Source organism: Coregonus lavaretus (assembly GCF_964263955.1).
Source record: "Coregonus lavaretus genome assembly, chromosome: 13".
Lineage (NCBI taxonomy): Eukaryota > Metazoa > Chordata > Actinopteri > Salmoniformes > Salmonidae > Coregonus > Coregonus lavaretus.
Genome location: NC_140000.1, coordinates 29,234,011 through 29,260,392, shown reverse-complemented (window position 1 = coordinate 29,260,392; position 26,382 = coordinate 29,234,011). Strand labels below are relative to the sequence as shown.

Sequence of the window (26,382 nt, the reverse complement as noted above, 5' to 3'; positions counted from 1 at the left end):
GCTGATGGATTGAGAAACAGTAAGTGATGTTTCAGATGGCCTTCACCACATAACTGACAGACTGGCATGCTCTGACCAACATTGATGACTGTGTTCAAAGTCCTCACAAATGAGTCTGCCTGGTCAATGTTTGTCTATGGAATATTCTGTACCAGGCCAAACACCTGGCATTCATTCATGCAACGTGCTGGTAGATACTGGTATTTGATACTGAGATGGCTACTATCCTTGGAATGAAAAAAATTACTGACAAAATCCCAATTGAATCACGGTGTTTGAAGATATAGGGCTCCTACCATGTAAAAATGACACTACACTGTAAACCGCACATAAAGACATGTTTGTGACAAAATTCCATTTTTATTTACAGTGTATTATGTGAATAGAAAAAGCCAATATCATCCGAAAGAGGGACAAAAAGTCTGGGCACACGGTCACAAGACGCAGGCCTCCTAATTGTCCCTAGAATTTCTAAGCAAACAGCGGGAGGCAGGGCTTTCTCCTATAGATCTCCATTTTTATGGAACAGTCTGCCTACCCATGTGAGAGACGCAGACTCGGTCTCAACCTTTAAGTCTTTACTGAAGACTTATCTCTTCAGTAGGTCATATGATTGAGTGTAGTCTGGCCCAGGAGTGTGAAGGTGAACGGAAAGGCTCTGGAGCAACGAACAGCCCTTGCTGTCTCTGCCAGGCCGGTTCCCCTCTCCACTGGGGTTCTCTGCCTCTAACCCTGTTGCAGGGGCTGAGTCACTGGCTTGCTGGTGCTCTTTCATGCCGTCCCTGGGAGGGGTGCGTCACTTGAGTGGGTTGAGTTACTGACGTGATCTTCCTGTCTGGGTTGGCGCCCCCCCCCTTGGTTTGTGCTGTGGTGGAGACCTCTGTGGGCTATACTCGGCCTTGTCTCAGGATTGTAAGTTGGTGGTTGAGGATATCCCTCTAGTGGTGCGGGGGCTGTGCTTTGGCAGAGTGGGTGGGGTTATATCCTTCCTGTTTGGCCCTGTCCGGGGGTTTCTTCGGATGGGGCCACAGTGTCTCCGGACCGCTCCTGTCTCAGCCTCCAGTATTTATGCTGCAGTAGTTTATGTGTCGGGGGGCTGGGGTTAGTTGGTTATACCTGGAGTACTTCTCCTGTCTTATCCAGTGTCCTGTGTGAATTTAAGTATGCTCTCTCTAATTCTCTCGTTCTCTCTTTCTCTCTGAGAACCTGAGCCCTAGGACCATACGTCAGGACTACCGGGCATGATAACACCTTGCTGTCCCCAGTCCGCCTGGCCTTGCTGCTATTCCAGTTTCAACTGTTCTGCCTGCGGTTATGGAACCCCTACCTGTCCCAGACCTGCTGTTTTCAACTCTTAATGATCGGCTATGAAAAGCCAACTGAGATTTATTCCTGATTATTATTTGACCATGCTTGTCACTTATGAACATTTTTGAACATCTTGGCATGGTTCTGTTATAATCTTCACCCGGCACAGCCAGAAGAGGACTGGCCACCCCTCATAGCCTGGTTCCTCTCTAGGTTTCTTCCTAGGTTTTCGCCTTTCTAGGGAGTTTTTCCTAGCCACCGTGCTTCTACACCTGCATTACTAGCTGTTTGGGGTTTTAGGCTGGGTTTCTGTACAGCACTTCAAGATATTAGCTGATGTAAGAAGGGCTATATAAAATAAAATTGATTGATTGGTCTGTCGATCAGTACAAAGTTGATACAAATAGCATGGCTTTTGCAAGTTCACTCAAATATCACATAAATGTTTCATTAACCAGTAAAGGGGGCAACCTAATAATTAATTATCCTGGTGTGAAAACTAACGCAGTTCTATGAACATCAAGAAGCTCAATTGAGTCATTTTATGGGTGCTTTGATGCAAGACCATGTTGTGTACCATAAATGAAATTGAATCATTTCAAAAGGCCTGTAAAACAATACTCAATCAACATCAAATTGCACCAACTGAGAACCTTAGTCTTAACTCATGTGACCAATACATTTTATCAGTGACTCAGATCAGGCCAATTTACATTGTACATATTGCCATCTAGAGGACTACAGGACTCACTAACATTCAGGCAGAGTTGCAACTCACAGGTCATACTGGTACCTTTTTGATAATGGGCTAACAGTATTTAAAAATACTCTGCGCAGTCTATTAACTGTTTTTTAATTACTGAGCTTGATTGTGAATGTAAACTGATTAAACATTAAAGTCTCTCCTCCTCGCGGCACTCATCTTGATAGCACTGTAAAAATATAAACCTATAGTCCTATTCCGTCTTTAGAAAAATGGACATATCTTTTGTCAATTCCTATAATAATCCATCTTGTATAAAACAGTTTTTTTCACATTTCAAGTTTAACAAATAGATATTCAAAAAGAAATGTATATGCATGTTTACATTGAGCAAAAATACTACGTCCAAAGATTGACTTCAAACAAACATCGAGACCTTCTAGAAGGAAGTGGAGATAGTAATATGGAACTCACAGTGACCAACCATATAACAATTAGGCTGTGATGATACCAGTATCGTAATATTTTTCCCATGGCAAAAATGATAACACGAACCAGGTCCTTTAAAAACCTGCTGTAATATTGTGCGCTGCAGCTTGGAAAATAAATACATGTGAATCTGGATGACAACGATGTTTGTTTCCAACATTAGGGCTGTTTTCCTAAGTTACATCCGCTTCGTGTTTGCTTCCCTGCACGATGCCCGACTATCAATTAGAGGTAATATATCACGGCCATGGGACACCGATTTATGCCACAAGTTACTCTTACCTGACCAACTGACTTGGTCTGCCAAGAACTGTCTTTTTTTATATGACTTCATTTGTAAAACGTATCAAACATTCAGCTCCCGAAGGAGTGGTGTTTCTGTCTTCATGGAATGTGCTACTGAAGTCTTTCGGATAATCTTTAGGAGAATGAAGAAGTAACGTAGAAAACATTGACAAAACTATAAAATCCCAAAACAGTCTTAAAAGTAAAATCGATCCGCCTCCAACGGGTCATGGTCCCTGATGTCTCCGCCCATACCCTGAGAGTCAGCCCAGCCTACACCACATTGGCTCTTTCCCAATTCGTCTTTCCTGGATTCCTTGTGTCCTCTCTCCTCGCCTCAGACTTAAAATACATTGGAGAAGGTCCAAGAGGAGAGATCTTCGATATTCTCCAATGCATGAGAGATGATGCAAGGAATAGACGAAAGACGAATTGAGAAAGAGCCATAGTGTAGGGAGAAGGTTAGATTAGTAGGGAGGGGGTGGGCTTCTTGCCTGGCCATGCCTCTTTGGCGTACTTTTTCTTGCGGGGCTCATTGAGGGCCTCGGAAGGATAGGGGCCTGAGATGGGGACAGGGTTGAGGGTGACAGGTGGCTGGGGGGCGTCAGGGGCTAGGTTCACCTCTGGGGCCGGGTTGGGGAAGGGCAGCGGGAGACCCCCCAGGATAGTGGCGCCGCTCGGGGTCCCGGCAGGGTGGCCCTCGTGGCTGGTGGGTGGCAGGTCCCCGTAAAGGCCGCCGCCGAAGGTGTAGTTGTGGATGCGCCTTGTCACAACATCGTCCATACTAAGTGAGCCGTGCCTCTCCATTTTCTGTTTCTAGAGTGGAAATGACAAAAGACTGATTAGCAACTCATCTGTAGGCTATGTATAGTGTATGTTTCTGGGATATCATTGCAATTTTCTTAAATATAGGCTTCCTTAAATCGCAGCGTGATTGTACAAAACGATCTCGACAATCTAGACTGCAAATTGTAGAAAGTTGCAGTGTCACATTTCATGCAATAGATGGCTTACATGCTGACCACACTGCCCACGCGAGCGTTGCAAAATACATTTACACATTACGCGTCTGGTGTGGGTGGACAAAATCAACATACGCACGTGAGCGGTGTGGTCAGCATGTAACTATGGATATAACCCAGGCTTACCTTTATAGGGACGACAGCAGTCTGCACCATGTTCCTGAAGCGCCCAACTGAGGGGTCAATGTCCTCTGTAATGTTTCAAGAAGCACTGAGTTACCGCATGCATTATATGAGTGAAGCAACAGGTTTAGATTGGGTGAAAATAAGGACGTGTGCCAACCTCAGTTTATGTAATTACTTAAATCAGGGCCCATGTTCACAAAGAATCTCAGAGTAAGAGTGTTAATCTGGGATCCGTTTTTTATTTTAAATCATAAAATAGAAAACTGTCTCTTAGACACTTTGTGAAATATGAAGACAGGCACAGAAACACTTTTTCCTCAACTACAGATAAAGAACCAATACTTCAACAGCACTAGGTACTGGGGTGCTAGGCCAATGGGGTTGAAGAGAGAGCTTACCTGGGTTGATGACCTCATCGTCCTCGTTAAAGGTGACTCGGGAGTTCCGCCTCTTCCTCTTGGGTCTCTGGATCTCTAGGTTGCCCTCCTCGATGGTCAGGGTGGAGATGCGCTTGTTGTGGGCCGTGTTGAACTCTGTCAGGTTCTGTCACAGCCCAGAGAGGGGATGGATGAATGGTTGGGAAAGGAGAAGTGAAACAAAGTTAATACACTCGTGGTCTTAAGAGGAATAGCCTAGTCTAAATACACGAAATTGGAAAAAGCTACAGCTAAAAAATACCAAAGACACTGACAGAACAAAAGATAACGGAGTATGTCCTGCTTCACATAGAGTATCTATAGCTACTGTGGTAATAGTACACACCCTCCTTACCAGCATGTCCAGACAAATGCCCAACTACTGAAGACACACAGACACACACCTCTAGCTCGGTCTCCTCCTCTGGTAATCCTAAAAGACCCTTAGACCCCTCCTCATCCTCCCCGGCCTTGCTGTCCCCCGTGGCGGCATTGGTTCCTTGCTGGCTCTGAGGTTTCTCCCGGATGGTGTAGGCTCGTGTGGATGCCCCAAACGACATGGTGGAGTCTATGGGGACCTGCTGAGGCTTGTGGGGCTCCAGGCGGATGTGTCCCAGGAAGGTACCATGCGCTGAGGATGTAATGTACAACCTTCAAGTCCACATACCATGTACGGATGTCATTTATAAAAAGTAAGTGAAGTAAAGAGTCAACAAAACGTTATAGTTGCACGGCCTTTATTGTACAGTGCACTCCTCTAAGGCGATGCAACTGTTACATTTTGAGTACTTTTTACTAGCTGCAGTAAGACAATTCACTTACTGCTGTTGTTGTCAATAAGGAACACCCTCTTCAGATGCTTGTGGTAGACCAGGGCAGCATGCACGCGTGAACATGACTGGTGGTCGATGGTGAAGTCACACATGTCCGGATTCCTCCCGAATAAGTAGTACTTCTTCTCGTCGATGATCAGTTTCTACAAGGATTCACCATCATAACAACAGATAGGGCAATAAGTGTATTTTCTCATGTCACAACGCCATAGCCTGGTCCCGGATCTAATTCTGCTCTCTTGCCAACTCCTCATCACTCATTCTCATGCCAAGCTGTTTTAGCATGACAATTCCATAAGGAGTTGGCTAGAGATCAGAAACAGACACCAAGCTAACACTGATAACATTGAATGAAAACCTTGCCAGCTGTAAGAAACAGTTTAAAGCACTGTGCCTCTGAGCCATAACTCAAGAGTGCACCTTCACACTCATGAGCTTAAATATCAGGGCTGATGTTTCTGTGGCACCTTTCTTAAAACCCAACAGTCAGGGAACTCAGACACCACTGTGCACTGGGCTGAGCAGTCAGGTCCGTATCTAGTGCATGCATGCATAATCGATTTGTTTATTTAGTTAAGTACACAATGACACCTAGCTACCTATATTGAAGTATAAAGACTGAAGTAGACTATATTGTATATTGTGTTTACTATATTAAAGTAGACAGTCTAGACTATAGACATCTATAGGTAAACTACATCACGTAGGACCACATCATATGGTTATCTAGCATAGCTTTTGATAGAGCTGGTACAGTTAGTACAGAAAGTAAGTAAACCAGTCAGTTCTGTAATGGCAGATCTATTATCAAGATATTACCCATATTCTAAGCAACCATACAAATCATCTAGCCTTTTTAAAGTGCTGCTAATACAGATAGGCAGTTCAAATTTTCGTCCCAGAAGCCCCAAGCTCTTACCTCGACCATTTTGTCACCTTTCATCACGTCCAAATGGAGTCCTGGAGGGGGCTTGCCTGCCCTGAAAACAACAAGGACCAAAAGCTAAGCACACCAGTCAGTGAAATGTATCAGCTAGCTAGCATGTTAGCTAACAAGACGTGGCTAAAATACATACGTTTCTAGCTACAAAATAAAAAATTTAATAATGTTTTGTTATTTTGCATGCACTTGGCGTCTTGTACAACCTAAATATCCCGGTAAATGCATTTTCTCACCATGTTGGACAATCAAAAGATGGTAAGTTTGTAGCAGTTGCATTAGTCGCCATCTTGCAGCATTCTCCATTCACAATCCCATTGAATGCTGGGTAAAATGCTCCCTTGTTTTGGGACTTGTAGTTTTGTGGGGTTTACCCCTTGACAGCCAAATCTCTCTGCCTCTGCACAAATGGATGAAAATAAAGTAATACATTCCATTATCTACAATGATTTGATTCGACTCTAGAAAAAAACAGTGAACACACACACACACACGCACTAAAGCATACAGTTATTATGCCTAGCTTTCATTATCGCTCATTCACTTCAAACCAAATAAAATAAAATTTTATTTGCCACATGCGCCGAATACAACAGGTGTAGACATTACAGTGAAATGCTTACTTACAAGCCCTTAACCAACAATGCAGTTTGAAAAAAAAGTTAAATAAAAAAAAGTGTTAATTAAAGAAAAATTTAAAATTAAAGCAAATAACTAAAGAGCAGCAGTAAAATAAAATAACAGTAGGGAGGCTATATACAGGGGGGTACCGGGACAGAGTCAATGTGCGGTGGCACCGGCTAGTCGAGGTAATTGTGGTCATATGTACATGTGGGTAGAGTTAAAGTGACTATGCATAAATAGTAAACGGAGTAGCAGCAGCATAAAAGAGGGCGATGGGGTGGGGTGGGGGGGGGCAGTGCAAATAGTCCGGGTAGCCATGATTAGCTGTTCAGGAGTCTTATGGCTTGGGGGTCGAAGTTGTTGAGAAGCCTTTTGGACCTAGACTTGGCGCTCCGGTACCGCTTGCCGTGCGGTAGCAGAGAGAACAGTCCATGACTTCGGTGGCTTGAGTCTTTGACAATTTTTAGGGCCTTCCTCTGACACCGCCTGGTATAGAGGTCCTGGATGGCAGGAAGCTTGGCCCCAGTGATGTACTGGGCCGTACGCACTACCGTCTGTAGTGCCTTGCGGTCGGAGGCCGAGCAGTTGCAAATCAGATTGAATAGCAGTTAGAACAGTCAAATGGACTGTTTTTTATTGAAAATCCACTGGACAGAAGAACATAGACTACTAGAGCAACATCCTCCTTGTTTCATATTCCATTCATAGACCGCAAATTGTAGGAAGTTGCAGTGTCACATTTCAATTTGGTGCATGTTCATGTAGCTTCCTATTTATCACCGACCATATCTAATTTTACATTGATAGAGTATCATCAAAATACACTTTTGCAGAATGTATTTTAATTTGACCTTTGGACTGCTATGGAGTAGATTAGAGAATGTTTATTATTCCTGAGGGGCAGTTTGCTTTACAGCTGATAGTGAGAAATCTATCAAAAATATATTCACATACAGCAAACAACATGAATAGTATAAAAAAATCCACAATGTAGCCCCGTGTAGCTCAGTTGGTAGAGCATGGCGCTTGCAACGGCAGGGTTGTGGGTTCGATTCCCACGGGGGGCCAGTGTGATTTTTTAAAAATTATGCACTCACTAACTGTAAGTCGCTCTGGATAAGAGCGTCTGCTAAATGACTAAAATGTAATACTGTACTGCTAGGAACCATCACTTTTCCATAGGAAACATGGTGAGTTGTAAGCGTTCTTTTTTGATTGTAGGCAAATAATAAAATGTTCATGGCTGCATAAAATAAGCAAACAATAAAGAAGTAAAAGCCAGGTTCACATATCTTTATTGACGTCACAAGCTAGTATCACAGCACAGGGGTTAACTTTACTTGAAAATATCCGGTTGCCAACTTCCTCATAAAATTGTTGCTTTCGACTGTTAGATCAGTGGCACCTCTCTTAGAACCACAGTTGAGCCTTGACAGCACAACATCGGATCAGCACTGCAGTGATGGCAGGCACTGAAACAGTTATGTCCCTGCAAGAATTAATTGCATCCTTGGATCAAACTTGTCTGCCACGGATTCTACAGGTTTGCTCTGGGGTATACTTTCAAGGTAGGACTTTTTCATACTTTCTTTCATGAACTCCATGAACTCCTGATTAACAGTCAGTGGCAGTTTTCTATAGTCAATTCTGACATATACAAACAGAAATAGAACAAAAGTCTCATAATTAGTATAGCTATTACACTCCCCAGCTCCATTATTTCCATCATTTCTATACCATGTGTGATCAAAGGTGTGATCATTTAAGACATATTTTACAGTAATAATCATTGATGCAAAAAGTAAATGTATTGTTCAGATATAATTACCACATAGGTGTACTGTAATCAAATGAAACCAATTAAATAAATGAATTAACAATAACGTTTAGCAGGCACTCATTTGCATCAAGCTTGTCTTGAGCATTTGGCCATAGGTTCTCATCAACATTGCAGTAAATGCCCTCATTGTTCATGTACCTGTGGAAACACCTTTAGGTATTGCGAATCCAAGCTTGACATAAATCTAGACTGATGTGAAAAGAAGTGGAGAACGCTTAACCAACGTGAGTTGAGGTGCAACCAAAAAATGATCATCGTAGAAAGGAAAAGGTGCAACGCTCGCTCACCATTAAAAATGCAATGTTTTATTTTAGCAAAGTTAAAAGATAACATTTTGGCCTACAATGGCCTTCTTCCAAACACATCTTCCAACTTTGCTAAAATAAAACATTGAGTTTTTACAGTTATTTTCAATCGCTTTGTTGCTATTTTCACAAGTATGTGGTGAATTTTCAAAACTCTTAGTACAAAACTCCAAACTGGTAACATTTGTAACGCAGCCAGTCTTACATTCAAAACCTTTCATTGTGCATTCATTTTGTTTGGAAACATCTTTCACCACACAACCATTCATCCAAAATATACGTTTACTGTGAAATATAATGAAAACATTGGTTTAATCACCAAAATACAACATAATGATATATTCTCAATTTAGTAGTTTTAACAACCAGTTGATACAATAGCAAAAAATGCAAGATAAACTATGTATACAAATGTATGTGGACACCCCTTCAAATTAGTGGATTCGGCTATTTCAGCCACACCCGTTGCTAACAGGTGTATAAAATTGAGCACACAGCCATGCAATCTCCATAGACAAACTTTGGCAGAAGAATGGCCTAACTGAAGAGCTCCGTGACATTCAACGTGGCACCGTCATCGGATGCCACCTTTCCAACAAGTCAGTTAGTCAAATTTCTGCCCTGCTAGAGCTGCCCCGGTCAACTGTAAGTGCTGTCACTGTGAAGTGGAAACGTCTAGGAGAAACAACAGCTCAGCTGCGAAGTGGTAGGCCACACAAGCTCACAGAACGGGACCACCCAGTGCTGAAGCGTGTAGCGTCTGTCCTCTGACCATTCTTGATAAACACGGGAAACTGTTGAGCATGAAAAACCCAGCAGCATTGCAGTTCTTGTCACAAACCGGTGTGCCTGGCACCTACTACCATACCCCGTTCAAAGGCACTTAAATATTTTGTCTTGCCCATTCACCCTCTGAATGGCACACATACACAATCCATGTCTCAATTGTCTCAAGGCTTAAAAATCATTGTTTAACCTGTCTCCTCCCCTACACCTACACTGACTGAAGTGGATTTAACAAGTGACATCAATAAGGGATCACAGCTTTTACTTGGATTCACCTGGTCAGTCTATGTCATGTAAAGAGCAGGTGTCCTTAATGTTTTGTACACTCAGTGTATATCATACTTTATATGTTTATATTTTACAAACAAATATTTTAATTCTGTAGTTATCGAAATCTGTATATAGTAGACAAACCAGTTTAAAATCTATAGGTTTACCAAAAGGATAAGTGATTATCTATTAAAAGCAGTTGGATTAAGTAATAGTGAAAGGTATTTTAACAAATGAGAAGACTATCATATCAAAAGTAATGTGAGTATTGCATTGTGAAAGGCAAGTACTTTATACGAACATGTATTGCAATGTGAAACATGTATTTCTAAATGAAACACTGATTGTATTTTAGTGAAAAAGTGACTGTATGATTTTGTGTGTTGTAATCAGTCATTTGGAGCTGTTCTTAGAGTTTTGAAACAACTGCCTTTTTGATAGTCTGTTTTGAGTTTTGTTCTAAGCGTTGTGAAAATGTACCACATATTTGTGAAAATTGCACCAAAGCGATTGAAAAATACTGTAACAACCTGCTCATCCCATTGTAAATCCTTCTGTACCATTAACCCTAGAATCTTCACACTATTAGACACTTTGATAGTTGTGGTGTCAGGGATATAGGCCGTAGCTGGTTGGCTGTCGGGGGGTGGGTCTTGGGGATAAGCACGACCGTGGCTTCTTTCCACTGGGAGGGGAATTCACCTCGTTGGAATGATGAGAGGGGGTCAAATACTTATTTCCCTCATTAAAATGCAAATCAATTTATAACATTTTTGACATGCGTTTTCCTGGATTTTTTTGTTGTTATTCTGTCTCTCACTGTTCAAATAAACCTACCATTAAAATTATAGACTGATCATTTCTTTGTCAGTGGGCAAACGTACAAAATCAGCAGGGGATCAAATACTTTTTTCCCTCACTGTATTTATATTCCGGACTCTGAAATTGCTTGTTTTGATGTCTTCATTCCTTGTTATTTTTTTTTACAACTTTTGGATTATGTGCGTATTGTTATTGTATTGCTAGATATTGCTGCACTGTTGGAGCTAGAAACATAAGCATTTCGCTGCACCTGCAATAACATATGCAAAACTGTGTAGGCGACCAATAAACTTTGATTTGACTTCTATTGGACACAACATAATCCGAAACACAACCAAAACAAACGGCAAATGCATCCAACAAGTTTGTAGTCACAAGCTAGGAATATGTGAGCAACATTTTTAAAAAATTGACTACTTTAATACACATATAAGTGAATTTGTCCAAATACTTATGACACCTTGAAATGGGAGGACTAGATATATAAAGTGCTTTCATTTCTAAACAGTCAAACAGATATGTATGAAAATAACCTCAAATAAAAGGTGACATTCTGTACTGTCACCTCATGAAACATTTGATCTCAAATCCAAAATGCTGGAGTATAGAGCCAAATGAAATGTTTTTGCTTCACTGTCCAAATAAATACATAGAGGAGTGTATGTAATATCACATGTTCAAAGGTTTATAGATAATAATATGCTTGGTTATATGGATGGATGGTCAGTCAATAGACTACCTTGAATTGTTGACGCATACTGCTGACTACAACCAGGATAATATTGAGACAATATATCAAATAAATTACCTGCACCCCACAAGAAAAGGCAATTTAATGCCAAATAAGGAAATGGGGAAAGTCTCATGAGTGATGTTCCTGGATCAGAGAAGTTAATACTGTGTACTGTATATAAAATATATATTTCCATCAGTTCAGGCATGCTTTGTAATGTGACATTATTATTGAGTAATTACCTCTGATTAAAAAAAAAAATACAATCAACAAGTACAGTATGTGCATGTTGCTGCAAATATTGCAGTGTCATCAGAGCTGAAATTGTGGTGTGTTGATGCTTTATAGGGTCTGTTTATGAGCTGTCGGGAAGCGAGGTGTGCCTGTCCACGGGGGACCTGGTGAAGGTCATCAACATCGAGCTCCTTTCTGTCAGCTGTGAGGACATCAGCAACAATGAGCATTTTGAGCTGCCCCTCAACCATGCAGGTGAGGCTTATGGTTTTCAACAAATGCACTTAGCCAGGGCTAGAAATAGAAAAAGAAATGCCTCCGGTCCACCTAGCACAGATCATTGACTGGACCAAGAATGGCAGTTCTAGTAATTCTATGTATGTGAGCCCCCAATTCTTTATTAACCATGGTAATATCTTTAACCAATTCTAATAAAGTCCCTTAATCAATGCTGTGTTATTCATGGCCTCATTGCGGACTCTCCTTCTCAGATCTGTTCAAGCTGGTTCCAGAGGAGATGCCATACAGCACAGTAGAGGAGATGGTGAGCCTGAGGCCTGTAGGCCTGGATACCTGTCTTCCCTCCACCTTCACCAGCCGATGTGAGCTGACCTTTGAGAATTTCACCCTCGGGGCCGGGAGGGCCGTGACCATGCTGTCCATCGAGCAACAGGACGGGGGTGAGGAGAGCCGCGTCCGCTGTCAACTCCGAGGCCAGCAGGGGGCGTCGGCTGAAGTGCTAGTCCCCTTCTCCTGCCGTGGGGAGTTCTATGAGTGTGAGAGTGACCAGACCTACACCCTCCAGGAGATCATGTCCTCACCCCACCTCTGTAGCCGGCACTTTTGCTTCAGCAAGAAGACCAAGTACGGGGGATCGCTAGTCTTCAGCCCCATATACCAGGTTCAGGCCATCATGCACAGTGAGTAGAACCTGGTTCTGAGTCAACCAACGGCATACTTCCTTAGCCAATGAAAAAACACTGAGATATCATGTTAGAATATAGACGTGAGAGAAGTGTTGCCTGAGGAGCACATCATCAAAGCTATTGGCCTGCATTTCTTTTTCACAAATCATTACACTACAAGATTGTACATTTTGAACATACAGTGGGGAAAAAAAGTATTTAGTCAGCCACCAATTGTGCAAGTTCTCCCACTTAAAAAGATGAGAGAGGCCTGTAATTTTCATCATAGGTACACGTCAACTATGACAGACAAATTGAGAAAAAATAATCCAGAAAATCACATTGTAGGATTTTTTATGAATTTATTTGCAAATTATGGTGGAAAATAAGTATTTGGTCACCTACAAACAAGCAAGATTTCTGGCTCTCACAGACCTGTAACTTCTTCTTTAAGAGGCTCCTCTGTCCTCCACTCGTTACCTTTATTAATGGCACCTGTTTGAACTTGTTATCAGTATAAAAGACACCTGTCCACCTGTCCACAGTCACACTCCAAACTCCACTATGGCCAAGACCAAAGAGCTGTCAAAGGACACCAGAAACAAAATTGTAGACCTGCACCAGGCTGGGAAGACTGAATCTGCAATAGGTAAGCAGCTTGGTTTGAAGAAATCAACTGTGGGAGCAATTATTAGGAAATGGAAGACATCCAAGACCACTGATAATCTCCCTCGATCTGGGGCTCCACGCAAGATCTCACCCCGTGGGGTCAAAATGATCACAAGAACGGTGAGCAAAAATCCCAGAACCACACGGGGGGACCTAGTGAATGACCTGCAGAGAGCTGGGACCAAAGTAACAAAGCCTACCATCAGTAACACACTACGCCGCCAGGGACTCAAATCCTGCAGTGCCAGACGTGTCCCCCTGCTTAAGCCAGTACATGTCCAGGCCCGTCTGAAGTTTGCTAGAGTGCATTTGGATGATCCAGAAGAGGATTGGGAGAATGTCATATGGTCAGATGAAACCAAAATAGAACTTTTTGGTAAAAACTCAACTCGTCGTGTTTGGAGGACAAAGAATGCTGAGTTGCATCCAAAGAACACCATACCTACTGTGAAGCATGGGGGTGGAAACATCATGCTTTGGGGCTGTTTTTCTGCAAAGGGACCAGGACGACTGATCCGTGTAAAGGAAAGAATGAATGGGGCCATGTATCGTAAGATTTTGAGTGAAAACCTCCTTCCATCAGCAAGGGCATTGAAGATGAAACGTGGCTGGGTCTTTCAGCATGACAATGATCCCAAACACACCGCCCGGGCAACGAAAGAGTGGCTTCGTAAGAAGCATTTCAAGGTCCTGGAGTGGCCTAGCCAGTCTCCAGATCTCAACCCCATAGAAAATCTTTGGAGGGAGTTGAAAGTCCGTGTTGCCCAGCGACAGCCCCAAAACATCACTGCTCTAGAGGAGATCTGCATGGAGGAATGGGCCAAAATACCAGCAACAGTGTGTGAAAACCTTGTGAAGATTACAGAAAACGTTTGACCTGTGTCATTGCCAATAAAGGGTATATAACAAAGTATTGAGAAACTTTTGTTATTGACCAAATACTTATTTTCCACCATAATTTGCAAATAAATTCATTAAAAATCCTACAATGTGATTTTCTGGATTTTCTTTTCTCATTTTGTCTGTCATAGTTGACGTGTACCTATGATGAAAATTACAGGCCTCTCTCATCTTTTTAAGTGGGAGAACTTGCACAATTGGTGGCTGACTAAATACTTTTTTCCCCCACTGTACAGCTTAGTTTTTCTGTTCTGCTCAACATCAAGCTTAGTACTTTACTGTGTGGGTCTTCACCCTTTCAACATAACTTCTCTAATTTTCTCACAGTGAGGAAGAACATAGTCAAGTTCCCCTCCAGCTTGGAGGTGGATGTGGTCGACGTGACGACCCAATCCCAAGACTTGACATTTGTGACTCCGCTCACTCTGCCCGAGGTCTTTGCCCAGCCAGACGAGGCCTTCCCCACCATGGCTGAAATACTGGAGCACCATGAGGGCCAGCCTCTGTTCCACTGTACCTGGCTGGCTGAACTACACAAGGGCCATCCTCTCGTCCTTCACAAGCGTGGTTCCTCAGCCATGGTTCTGGTTTCGGGTCTCAAGGGGCGCAAGGCCCGCCAGTACTTCCTAGTGTCTCAGAGCTACGGGGGGCGGCTGCGACGGAGGCCGCGGGAGTTTGACTCGGTGTACGAGCTGTACACCGCCTCAACCCGGGCTCCGTTTCTCACGGTCAGGGTGACGCGGCACAGTGAGGAGCTGGAGGAGGAGGGGCTTCCGGCGCTCAGTGTGGGTGAGCAGCTGGAGGTGCTGCGCTGCGAGAAGGTGAAGCTGCCTGGTGGAAGAACCAGCCAGGGGGAGAAGAACCAGACTGTGGAGGTCGTTGTATGTAGACGTCTCCAAGAAGTGGACGATGATGAGGAGGAGGATGAAGAGGAGGAGGAGAGCGAGGAGGTCCACTTGCCCATGTATATGCAGGGCCACTTTGTGGAGAAGCTCACGGACAATAAGAAGTACAGCCTGAAGGACTTGGGCAAGGGCTTCGCTCTGCCGTTGGACGTTAAGGTGGTGAGCCGTGACGCAGAGCTGGAGACAGATCCTCTGGTGGGGTTCTCATCCCTGAGGCTGGAGGAGTCTACTATACAGCCCATGATACAGGCCAGCCTTCCAGGAAAGCCAGAGAGGTGCTTTGAGATACCCACTCACTGGCTTAACATGTCTTTGTCCTTTACTAACGACCCCTTGCCTTTGGCCCAAGAATATCACCTGGAGACAGTTACAGAGGTGACGGACTCATTCTATTACGAATTTAGAAAGCTCACCACATCAGATGAGCCCCCACCACCACGTCCACCAAAGCCATCATCAAGATCAAAGCCTTCCAAGGCAACCCCTTCACCCTCACAACCATACGCCCCCTGCCCTCCACCCAAAAGCGGCACCCTTTCCCTGTTGAGTGATCTAAGTCTTCATAGCAAAAAGACTCAAAGGCCCCCTGCTCCTCTGCCTCCGGTAAGCTCTTCCTTTCAGACCTTATGTACTTTCTAGGCAGGATATAGCACCGCTCGTCTCCTGTTGTCACTCCTGCCTTGCTGGACTTCCTAAAGTTTACTATCCATGTATTGCTATGTTACTTTGCCTTGCAACCCCCCCCCCCCCTCATATAATAGGCTATTGGGTAGCTCTTCTCTACATGTTACAACACACCCCACATATCTCTGTTACTATTTTGTCTCATCACTTCACATGTGAAAATGTTATTTGCTGATGCAGACACCTCATGCAAATGTAGTTCCTGTTTTATCAACATAGCATGTACACTTCCTTGAATAACAGTAGTTTCATTTTCCTGTTGTCGTGAAGGCTATCACGGATGATGCCCCTCCCCTGAATCCAAGAAAGCCTATGACCGGAGTCAAATCAGGCAAGGCTCAGCCAAACACTTACGTCAAGTCTATAGGTCACAAGCCCAACAATAAAGGTACAGTATGTCCTACATAGTAAATGGCTTGTGAGCTATGACATCAGGGAAGTCAAAGTCAACAAGTACCCTATTCATCGTTCTGCATTTGGTGTACCTTGTTAATAGAACATTTTACTGTTATCTGTAGTTTTATTATTTGTTTAGGTAAATGTTTTTGCACTGGATGACCATTCTACACAAAACCTAAATTGTATGGTAAGCCAAAAATTTACTTGTCTTTCAGCAGCGGCGAAATATGAAGTGCAAGCAGACATGGACAGCAACCATGACTATGAGGAAATGGACGACATGGTGAAAAGAGCACAGGACAGTATTTTATTTTACTGAACTAGCCACCGCAACAGGAAGAACTATTAAAAGGTTAACTTTTCAAGCAGCCTAGTCTCGTTGCATAAATTAGACTACACTATGGGGTGCAAGACAACTGAATGTCAGAACTATGCAGACTGATAGCCAGCCACTGTAAATGTGGATACTTTGAGATGGGACTGTGCAAAAAAGGGGCACGTCTTATTGGACCCACCTTTTGTTACTTGGTTTTCATTTTCTCTAATGTTGCTGCAGTCACAAGCAACACTTGCCAATCGATTACCCCAAATGCTTATCATAATAAAAACCCATTGGTGTTTAAGGTCCAGTTATATTTCATAATTTAGCAGTGTATTTTGTAACTAACTTTTTCTCCCTATTTTAAAACTCAATGATGATAGTCTGGCAGTGTCAGTGACCTTACTGAGGTCAATATAAGAAAGCCAGAGTGATAACAGTGGGGAACTTCATTCTCAACAGAAAGCTTTACTGGTGCATATGTATAATTGCTTTGGGTATCAATACTGTATGATATACTTCTGCATTCTAAGGTTTCACACATTGCAAGAGATACTTCCCCAATTGACTATATAAAATAGTAATATCTGGAGAACAAATGACACATTTTTCTGAAAATATATGTTTACTGGAGACAAAAACAAAACATACAGAACATCTGAATAGAATAGCAAAGTTTTGCATTCTGTTCACCATTTTTTAAATGACAACTACCAAGACCGATGATTCAGAGAACTGGTCAGTCACTCTTAGATTGCATTCACCGTGAGAAAAACCATTGGACTGTAAATGTGCGTTTAGGCTACCTATTGTTTAATCTACCAACTGAAGAGCACTTTTTGCCAGTCCTGTCTGGTCCAGGGGGCGGCAGGTGGCTTAGTGGGTAAGAGCGTTGTGCCAGTAACCGAAAGGTCGCTGGTTCTAATCCCCGAGCCGACTAGGTGAAAAAATCTGTTGATGTGCCCTTAAGCAAGGCACTTAACCCTAATTGCTCCTGTAAGTCGCTCTGGATAAGAGCGTCTGCTAAATGACGTAAATGTAAATGTAAATGTGATGCACCCACTCTTACTGTGGTATCATTAACAGAAGTTGAAACAGGATGTGTGAACACTGGCATCCACGTCAGTCTAACCAAGAAGGCCTCATTTCACAGAAACCCTTAGGATTATATAGACACATCCCTTTATGTTCCTCAGTATGAATCACTGTTCCATGAATGACTACAGGTTCTATTGTCTTAAAATTCTGAGAGGATTTTGTGTGTTATTCTTATATACAACCGTCCGCTCATAGTGCACAGTGTGTTGAGAATGGTCCCAAGACTATGATCATGTTCTTAGTGCTAACAGGGAATGGAGAGATGCTTTAGTCGTCATTGTCCGTAGACTTGAAGTGATCCTCGTCGATGGTGGAGAAGATGTGTCCTTCGTTGCTGAGGAACTCCACTGCTTGCCTATGATTAGACAAAGGACAGTGAGACTGGTGCCATTGCAGCATGCTTAATTATGCAGTCTACTCTGTTATGCCTTACACATGAGAGTGCACTGGGTCACGTTAAGTAGGCAAATGTTGAACGTTGCAGAGAGAAATGCAATGAATAGAGCCGATATTACTTATTCTACATCTGAGAATGCATGTTTGTTCTATAAAATATTTTTATCTGAACGCTGGCCAATGTTGTGCCCTGCAGAACATGACCACTATTGTGGTCAAACAGGACATATTCAAGCATATCAAGAACTTCAGAGCCTGATTTGAGGACGAAGGGAAGGGAATGTCTTACTTGATGACAGCCAAGCTCATGCCGCTGAGTCTCTGCTTCAAATCCTGTATGCTGATACCCTGTGCGTCTGGACAGCTCCTTATCAAGCTCAGCACCTTATGAGAGGACATGAGCATAACATAATCATTCATATAGAATATTGTGCCAATCATATGTAGAACAACTCTTGAAGACTTCCCAATTGTTCTGTCAGTCCTACAGATGGCAGTATGGTATGTTTGGTAAGGCATTTTTTTTATAAAAAAGACAAACTGATATTGAATAAGACCCAATAAATGTTGGAATCAACTATACCACCAGTGCGCAGGATTTTTAAAAATAAAGTACACTTTTTTTCTCCATTCACCCGGTAACAGGTAAGGTGTGCAGTTGTACTTTCTAATTGCTATGGTCGGTGCGTTTAGGCTACCTATTGTTTAATCTACCAACTGAAGAGCACTTTTTGCCAGTCCTGTCTGGTCCAGCGACGGGTGGTTTGTGCCCACAGGCGACGTTGTTGCCGGTAATGTCTGGTGAGGACCTGCCTTACAACAGGCCTACAAGCCCTCAGTCCAGCCACTCTCAGCCTATTGCGGACAGTCTGAGCACTGATGGAGGGATTGTGCGTTCCTGGTGTAACTCGGGCAGCTGTTGCCATCCTGTACCTGTCCCGCAGGTGTGATGTTCGGATGTTCCGATCCTGTGCAGGTGTTGTTACACGTGGTCTGCCACTGCGAGGACGATCAGCTGTCCATCCTGTCTCCCTGTAGCGCTGTCTTAGGCGTCTCACAGTACAGACATTGCAATTTATTTCCCTGGCCACATCTGCAGTCATCATGCCTCCTTGCAGCATGCCTATGGCACATTCAAGCAGATGAGCAGGGACCCTGGGCATCTTTCTTTTGGTGTTTTTCAGTCAGTAGAAAGGCCTCTTTAGTGTCCTAAGTTTTCATAACTGTGACCTTAATTGCCTACCGTCTGTAAGCTGTTAGTGTCTTAACGACCGTTCCACAGGTGCATGTTCATTAATTGTTTATGGTTCATTAAACAAGCATGGGAAACAGTTTTTAACCCCTTTACAATGAAGATCTGTGAAGTTATTTGGATTTTTACGAATTATCTTTGGAAGACCGGGTCCTGAAAAAAGTGTATTTAATGTTACCAGCGCTTTTCTTTAGTCCATTGCAGACTCACCTGGTTCTGGCTCGGGCTCAGGCCGTTAGCGGACATGTCGTTGGCACCCGAGTATCCACTTCCCATGTTGCTACCCATTCCCGGCCGTGACATGGGCACCATGCTAGTGTTCATTCCCCCTCCTCCGCCCATCTAAAAAGGGAACCAAAACTGTGTGTGAGTGGTGCCACGCAGGAAAAGACTCAAAACAATACTTCTAGTCATGAAAAGCACAAGCAGCTGATTGTGGCATTACTGAGGTTGAATGGCCTTATTGAAAGCTAAGTTTAATGATTCATTCATCTCCATTTAAATACGTGGCAGATGGGCCAAGGCCAACTTGTATAACAGTAGTCACAGAGCAGACAGGTGGGAAATAGTCAAATATTCAGGCATAGTGGTGCTCTTCAGGGCCTAAAATGTACTTTTTGATTTAAAATCTACCAGACAATAAATGTTTTACCAGCCAAAATATTTCACCCCCCTAAAATTACATGTGCATGCTTTGTAATGTTTCTAAAACAATACATGTATTACTAGTAAGAACTAATGTGGTATATTGTTTAATTTCATATCATTTATTGTGACCCGAGTGTTAACCAAAATATCACAGATGTTCACCTGCCACTTTAAGGGCGGGAGATTACCGTGGTAACGCGACTATGAGTCATGTGCCTGAGATTCAGAGTCTGACTAATAGCCGTGTTATCTTCTCTTCCCTAGCAGTTGAAACTCAAACATTGAAAAACAACCTAGCTTGCGAACAAAACAATGTAAATTGCCAAGAAACACAAGGACAAAGTCTCACATCAGCAGACTTCCGATTCAAGTAAATTAGACCAACTTTTATGCCTGTGCACAGCGCTTCTAAAAAAACAAACAATCTTTCACTCAGCTCTTCATGGACGCACAGCCCCTTGACAGACAGTGTTGCAGCTCAAGGTGGGATAGGCTATAGGATTCGTAGTTCTTTGACTTTGTGCGATTAAGTTACCAGCTATGAAACAAAATGGCAGAAATACTTTGAAAACAGCTACTGCAGCATTTATTTTGCTATAAATGTGATCATACTTGACTTTTTATTAACAAATGCGAGTGAAATGCTCAAAGTGTGGAGCCCTGACCACCCGCCAATGTGGCTGGTGAAATAGGCATCTTACCCGCCAATGCTCAAATCTACCCGCATTTGGCAGGTGTTAATTTTAGGCCCTGGTGCTCTTTGTCATGTGTGAAGGAGGTTCTCACCATAATAGTCTGTGGTTTGCTGAGCAGTACGTGTGCCTGCACCACCTCCAGCATGTGGGAGGTGATCTCGTTCATGTCCTCTAGGGGCCGGACGCTGAACGCCACCACAGACCTGTGGTTCTATTGAAGACAGGAAGTTACACACAAACACCCACAGTCAGTGCATCAGACACAGAGAGAGAGAGAGACACACGACTGAATGGGCAATGCACAATTTCAGGTGACCTGAATGCATTTGCATGGGTCAGTGGAGGCTCCTCAGAGAAGGGAGCACCATCCCACTCAGTGAATTTAATAAAAAAAAAAAAACTGTGAAACATTTGAAAAAGTTATCCATTTGAGATAAAATTATACTAAATATATTCACATCACCAAATAACAGATGAAAACACACTGTTTTGCAATGAAGGTTTACAGTAGCCTCAACAGCACACTCTAGGGTAGGACCATGGTGTAGCCGGAGGACAGCTATTTTCCGTCCTCCTCTGGGTACATTGACTTCAATACAAAACCTAGGAGGGTCATGGTTCTCACACCCTTCCATAGACTTACAAAGTAATTATGAAAACTTCCGGAGGACATCCTCCAACCTATCAAAGCTCTTGCAGCATAAACTGACATGTTGTGCATCTAATCAAAGGAGCAAAGAATAAATCTAGTACTGAAACCATATGCTACAGCTAGCTAGCACTGCAGTTCATTAAGTGTGATGAATAGTTGACTCAAAGATCGAGAAAGAAAATAGTTGAACAGTTTGAACAAATTAAATTATTCAAAAATTAAGGAGAAGCAGCAGAAGTAGAGAGAGAGAGGGGGCTAGCTATACAATGAGTGTACAAAACATGAAGAACACCTTAATATTGAGTTGCACCACCACTTTTGCCCTCAGTACAGCCTCAATTCAGTTCTTGACACAAACCGGTGCTTCTGGCACCTACTACCATACCCCATTCAAAGGCACTTAAATATTTTGCCTTGCCCATTCACCCTCTGAATGGCACAAATACACAATCCATATCTCAATGGTCTCAAAAATCCTTCTTTAACCTGTCACCTACCCTTCATCTACACTGATTGAAGTGGATTTAACAAGTGACATCAATAAGGGATCATAGCTTTCACCTGGATTCACCTGGTCAGTCTATGTCATGGAAAGAGCAGGTGTTCATAATGAGCCTTCTGTTTAATTTATTGCCACCGGGTCCCGCCGGTGTAACTGCTAAACGGATTGCTGTACACTGTACTGCGTGACTGTACACAGGGATTGGATTGTGGGTTTACTAGTTCTAGTTTGTTGACTATGACGTTAGCTAATATGGTGACGACGATGTAGGCTGTGTAGCGGTTATGAAGGTTTGGCTTGGGGAGATTTCGGCGCCTGGTCATCAGTGATGATGCTGTATGTGGCTGCTATGAAAGTGAACCGTGTGTGCGAGTGATCAGTGGTGTATTCACTCCGCCAAGTCTGTTGCAAAACGTTTCTTAAACGGAAGCAAGCGGAACTAAACAGGGATTGTCCTATCCAAATTTGTCCAATAGAAACTCTTGTTTTAGTTGCAAAACTGAACTTTTGTAACTTTCTGGACAAATGATTACACCCCAGATCACCTAGATGCAGAGAAGAGTGTGCAATGCAGTATTTAATGTGTCACTGTCTCACCTTGATTACTCCAAATTGTCTCTTGACCTGTGTACCTACGTTATAAACGTTCATTTGTAGGCTACATTGTAGCAACCTCATGATGGGTATAGGGCAAATTTGCATATCATGTAGTAGCCTAAACCTATTGATGACACATTGAGCTGGGTGAATGGAATATTAATTAAAGTCATCCAATATTCTGTAATAGAAATAAGGCCATGCTCATAAAAAAATGAATCGTCCTCAATCTTAAAACGGCACCGACCGCCACTGGCATGGGTGTAGTTTACATTTGTGAATCAAAATGCCAGAGGCAACTCCCTGCCCTAGATGCATATAAAATCTCAGGTTACACATATAAGTTCTCCATTGTTTGAAAACATATTTTTAAAACGATGTGTAGAATGATGTGGTCAAGGCTGTGATATGACCAATAGATAAAGGTATGTCGTTTTGTGGGAATGATGACCTCACCTGGAAGGAACGCAAATTGCCAGAGACCTTGACGTAAGTGCCTGGCGGGATGACAGTGCTGTCCACACTGGGATCCTATGAGTGAGGAGAGACAGCAGGACAGAACAATAGGTGAGCAGAGTTAGCAGTTGGACTCCTATTTGAGTGTAGCCTGATGTCACAAAATATCTGTTAATTGAACATTATTTGGAAATTATACTGCAAGTGTTGACTGTACTGTATATCCTTGCTGATCCTAGTACTTAGCGGCCTTAGTTGCCCTGATGAGACTCACCTCCGTATCTACCCACTGCTTCACGTCCATAGGGGCCCCTGTCATGTCATCGACTTTGTACTGGATGTTGGTCATGGATTTGTCAGTGGTTCTGATGATGCCCACAATGGTAACCTAGCACACAAAAAGAGAATACTGTCATGGGATACCAAGGCACTCCTCACACGTTTCAATTGTACATAGAAGATTAAAATCCTAATCAGTCTTTATGAGTCACTGTATCGCAATGCACCACAAACCCCAACCCAACACAATGACCACCATCCTCATATTTACAGATGTAATTTGGGTTACCTGGGCAACCTCTACCTCTCCCACTCTGAAGACATCCTCTGCTTGGGCAGCAGACATGAGCTGGGACACTGTGCAGGGGACAATCTGTTGGGCACGTTGTCTCTGTAAATATACATACACAGGTCAGTCTGAGTCATTCACATTAAGCCAACTTCATTCTACAAAAATAAATAAAACACAATGGCAGACAAAATAGTGCGTGGGGATGGGTATGTTTACCGTCTGTCTAGCTATTAACTGTTGCCCATGGCTAAGCTACTAATATTATGAAGACAGACCTTTCCACTAACTGTTCCCTAACTGTGTAATATATGGAGTTGGTGAAAGTGACAAATACAGACCCCTTTCTTCTCTCCTCCCTGGGAGGCAGCAGGTGATGCGAATCCTCCCGGGGACTGAGTGTATCCACCAACCATGTTTGATTCACCGTATGATCCCCCTACATGAAATGACAGACAATGAGACAACTGCAGCAGCAATCCGCTGTCTGGCTAAAACCATGGTACCAAGCTTGCATTACTAGCTAGGTAACGTTAGCTCATTGATGGAGACTCCACACAACGTTAACTAGTGAGCCAAATAGCTAGCTGACAAAAGCATTAGCTAGTAGTTAATTAGCTAGTTAGCTAGTTACCTAGTTAACGTTAGTTACTGTTGTTTCTTGTTGCCATATAGCTACCTAACTACAGTAGTTACTGTACGAATAAAAGGTCGGTGCCTTTTAGTTTACAGAAGAAATACGGCCAAGTCAGCTACTGTAACTAGCTAGGCGCCCAAACTTTGCACAACAAAACAGGACAATACATAACTGGCTACAGTAACTGGCTAACTTGCTAGCAAGCTAACGTTAGCTAACGTAATTTACAACAACTAGGCAGAGCTTTTGTGCTATTCTTGACAGCCATAGAAAACATTGCTACAAAGACAAACTCACCTTGGTTCCACATGGTGCCGTTACCTTAGGTTTTAGGATAAAATAATGTTTAAACAGTTGGCAAGACAATAAAACGTGTAAAAAGTATTCACTGTGATTCCACTCCTTGTACAATTGCGCGCGCTGGAAAGTTGTCAGTGAAGAACGCATGCGCCCTACAGAGCTCCCGCGAAATCCATTGTCCAATGAGATTCTGACTACATTTGGTAGCTAAACCAATGAACATGCGAGATTGTTAGATGCACTAGCTTGCCCAGAGATACACTGCATGACCAGATGTATGTGGACACCTGCTCGTCGAAAATCTCATTCCAAACTCATGGGCATTACTCTTTGGAACTAAACTTGTCGCCTGCCTTCATGCCTTTGGAACAACATCTCCATTGTTTAGAGCGGAGTCATGAGCATCTCATCTTATACAGATGGGATGGTGTATCGCTGCAGAATGCTGTGGTAGCCATGCTGGTTAAGTGTGCCTTGAATTCTAACTAAATCACAGACAGTGTCACCAGCAAAGCACCATCACACCTCCTCCATGCTTTTGTCTCATGGCGGTTGGAACCAAAAATCTCAAATTTGGACTCATCAGACCAAAGGACATTTTTTCACCGGTCAAATGTCCATTGCTCGTGTTTCTTGGCCCACGCAAGTCTCTTCTTATTGGTGTCCTTTAGTATTGGTTTCTTTACAGCAATTTGACCATGAAGACCTGATTCACACAGTCTCCTCTGAACAGTTGATGTTGAGATGTGTATGTTACTTGAACTCTGTGAAGCATTTATTTGGGCTGCAATTTCTGAGGCTGGTAACTCTAATTAACTTATCCTCTGTAGCAGAGGTAACTCTGGGTCTTCCTTTCCTGTGGCGGTCCTCATGAGTCAGTTTCATGATAGCGCTTGATCGTTTTTGCGACTGCACTTAAAGAAACTTTCAAAGTTCTTGAAATTTTCCGGATTGACTGACCTTCATGTCTTAAAGTAATGATTGACTGTTGTTTCTCTTTGCTTAATTGAGCTATTCTTGCCATAATATGGACTTGGTCTTTTACCAAATAGGGCTATGTTCTGTATCTCACCCCTACCTTGTCACAACACAACTGATTGGCTCAAACACATTAAGAAGGAAAGAAATTCCACAAATTAACCTTTAACAAGGCACACCTGTTAACTGAAATGCATTCCAGGTGAATACCTCATGAAGCTGGTTGAGAGAATGCCAAGAGTGTGCAAAGCTGTCCTCAAGGCAAATGGTGGCTTTTTAGTTTACAGAAGAAATACGGCCAAGTCAGCTACTGTAACTAGCTAGGCGCCCAAACTTTGCACAACAAAACAGGACAATACATAACTGGCTACAGTAACTGGCTAACTTGCTAGCAAGCTAACGTTAGCTAACGTAATTTACAACAACTAGGCAGAGCTTTTGTGCTATTCTTGACAGCCATAGAAAACATTGCTACAAAGACAAACTCACCTTGGTTCCACATGGTGCCGTTACCTTAGGTTTTAGGATAAAATAATGTTTAAACAGTTGGCAAGACAATAAAACGTGTAAAAAGTATTCACTGTGATTCCACTCCTTGTACAATTGCGCGCGCTGGAAAGTTGTCAGTGAAGAACGCATGCGCCCTACAGAGCTCCCGCGAAATCCATTGTCCAATGAGATTCTGACTACATTTGGTAGCTAAACCAATGAACATGCGAGATTGTTAGATGCACTAGCTTGCCCAGAGATACACTGCATGACCAGATGTATGTGGACACCTGCTCGTCGAAAATCTCATTCCAAACTCATGGGCATTACTCTTTGGAACTAAACTTGTCGCCTGCCTTCATGCCTTTGGAACAACATCTCCATTGTTTAGAGCGGAGTCATGAGCATCTCATCTTATACAGATGGGATGGTGTATCGCTGCAGAATGCTGTGGTAGCCATGCTGGTTAAGTGTGCCTTGAATTCTAACTAAATCACAGACAGTGTCACCAGCAAAGCACCATCACACCTCCTCCATGCTTTTGTCTCATGGCGGTTGGAACCAAAAATCTCAAATTTGGACTCATCAGACCAAAGG

At 42.9% G+C, this 26,382-nt stretch overlaps 3 protein-coding genes across 4 annotated transcripts; 1 reads left to right on the top strand and 2 right to left on the bottom strand.

Annotated features, from left to right (window-relative positions):
- Positions 1–1,973: 1,973 nt before the first annotated feature.
- Positions 1,974–6,442, bottom strand: LOC311139485 (nuclear inhibitor of protein phosphatase 1-like). Its single transcript, XM_084174368.1, has 7 exons — positions 6,359–6,442; positions 6,102–6,162; positions 5,172–5,325; positions 4,754–4,980; positions 4,332–4,476; positions 3,934–3,998; positions 1,974–3,601 (listed from the first exon to the last, which is right to left on the bottom strand). Exons 1-7 carry the CDS (start codon positions 6,409–6,411, stop codon positions 3,248–3,250), a joined length of 1,059 nt encoding a protein of 352 aa, XP_084030494.1. The 5' UTR covers positions 6,412–6,442; the 3' UTR covers positions 1,974–3,247.
- A 1,716-nt stretch (positions 6,443–8,158) lies between these two features.
- On the top strand, positions 8,159–16,607 carry LOC311140246 (protein THEMIS2-like; the record flags this gene model as incomplete). 2 transcript variants are annotated; one of them, XM_084175203.1, is made up of 6 exons in its annotated part: positions 8,159–8,314; positions 11,851–11,991; positions 12,228–12,656; positions 14,538–15,718; positions 16,070–16,187; positions 16,417–16,517. In XM_084175203.1, exons 1-6 carry the CDS (start codon positions 8,209–8,211, stop codon positions 16,515–16,517), a joined length of 2,076 nt encoding a protein of 691 aa, XP_084031329.1. In that variant the 5' UTR covers positions 8,159–8,208. The 2 variants fall into 2 exon arrangements, with proteins under 2 accessions (XP_084031329.1, XP_084031328.1); XM_084175202.1 differs by having other exon boundaries at positions 8,180–8,314; positions 16,414–16,607.
- Positions 16,608–16,798: 191 nt separating this feature from the next.
- On the bottom strand, positions 16,799–24,454 carry LOC311140247 (replication protein A 32 kDa subunit-like). The gene is made up of 9 exons (XM_084175204.1): positions 24,316–24,454; positions 23,723–23,820; positions 23,382–23,483; positions 23,088–23,201; positions 22,814–22,888; positions 20,698–20,817; positions 19,474–19,605; positions 18,301–18,395; positions 16,799–17,970 (listed from the first exon to the last, which is right to left on the bottom strand). The coding sequence occupies exons 1-9, from the start codon at positions 24,326–24,328 to the stop codon at positions 17,883–17,885; spliced, it is 837 nt and encodes a 278-aa protein (XP_084031330.1). The 5' UTR covers positions 24,329–24,454; the 3' UTR covers positions 16,799–17,882.
- Positions 24,455–26,382: the final 1,928 nt, after the last annotated feature.

Coding starts and splice junctions, on each gene's coding strand:
- LOC311139485 (XM_084174368.1), bottom strand. CDS start 6,411: ATGGCGACTAATGCAACTGCTACAAACTTACCATCTTTTGATTGTCCA. Junction 4,981..5,171: donor CCTTATTGACAACAACAGCA/GTAAGTGAATTG, acceptor TTACATCCTCAG/CGCATGGTACCTTCCTGGGA. Junction 4,477..4,753: donor AGGAGGAGACCGAGCTAGAG/GTGTGTGTCTGT, acceptor GGGCTGTGACAG/AACCTGACAGAGTTCAACAC.
- LOC311140247 (XM_084175204.1), bottom strand. Junction 20,818..22,813: donor GCAATTTGCGTTCCTTCCAG/GTGAGGTCATCA, acceptor TGTCTTCAATAG/AACCACAGGTCTGTGGTGGC. Junction 19,606..20,697: donor GCAAACCACAGACTATTATG/GTGAGAACCTCC, acceptor TTCCCTTTTTAG/ATGGGCGGAGGAGGGGGAAT.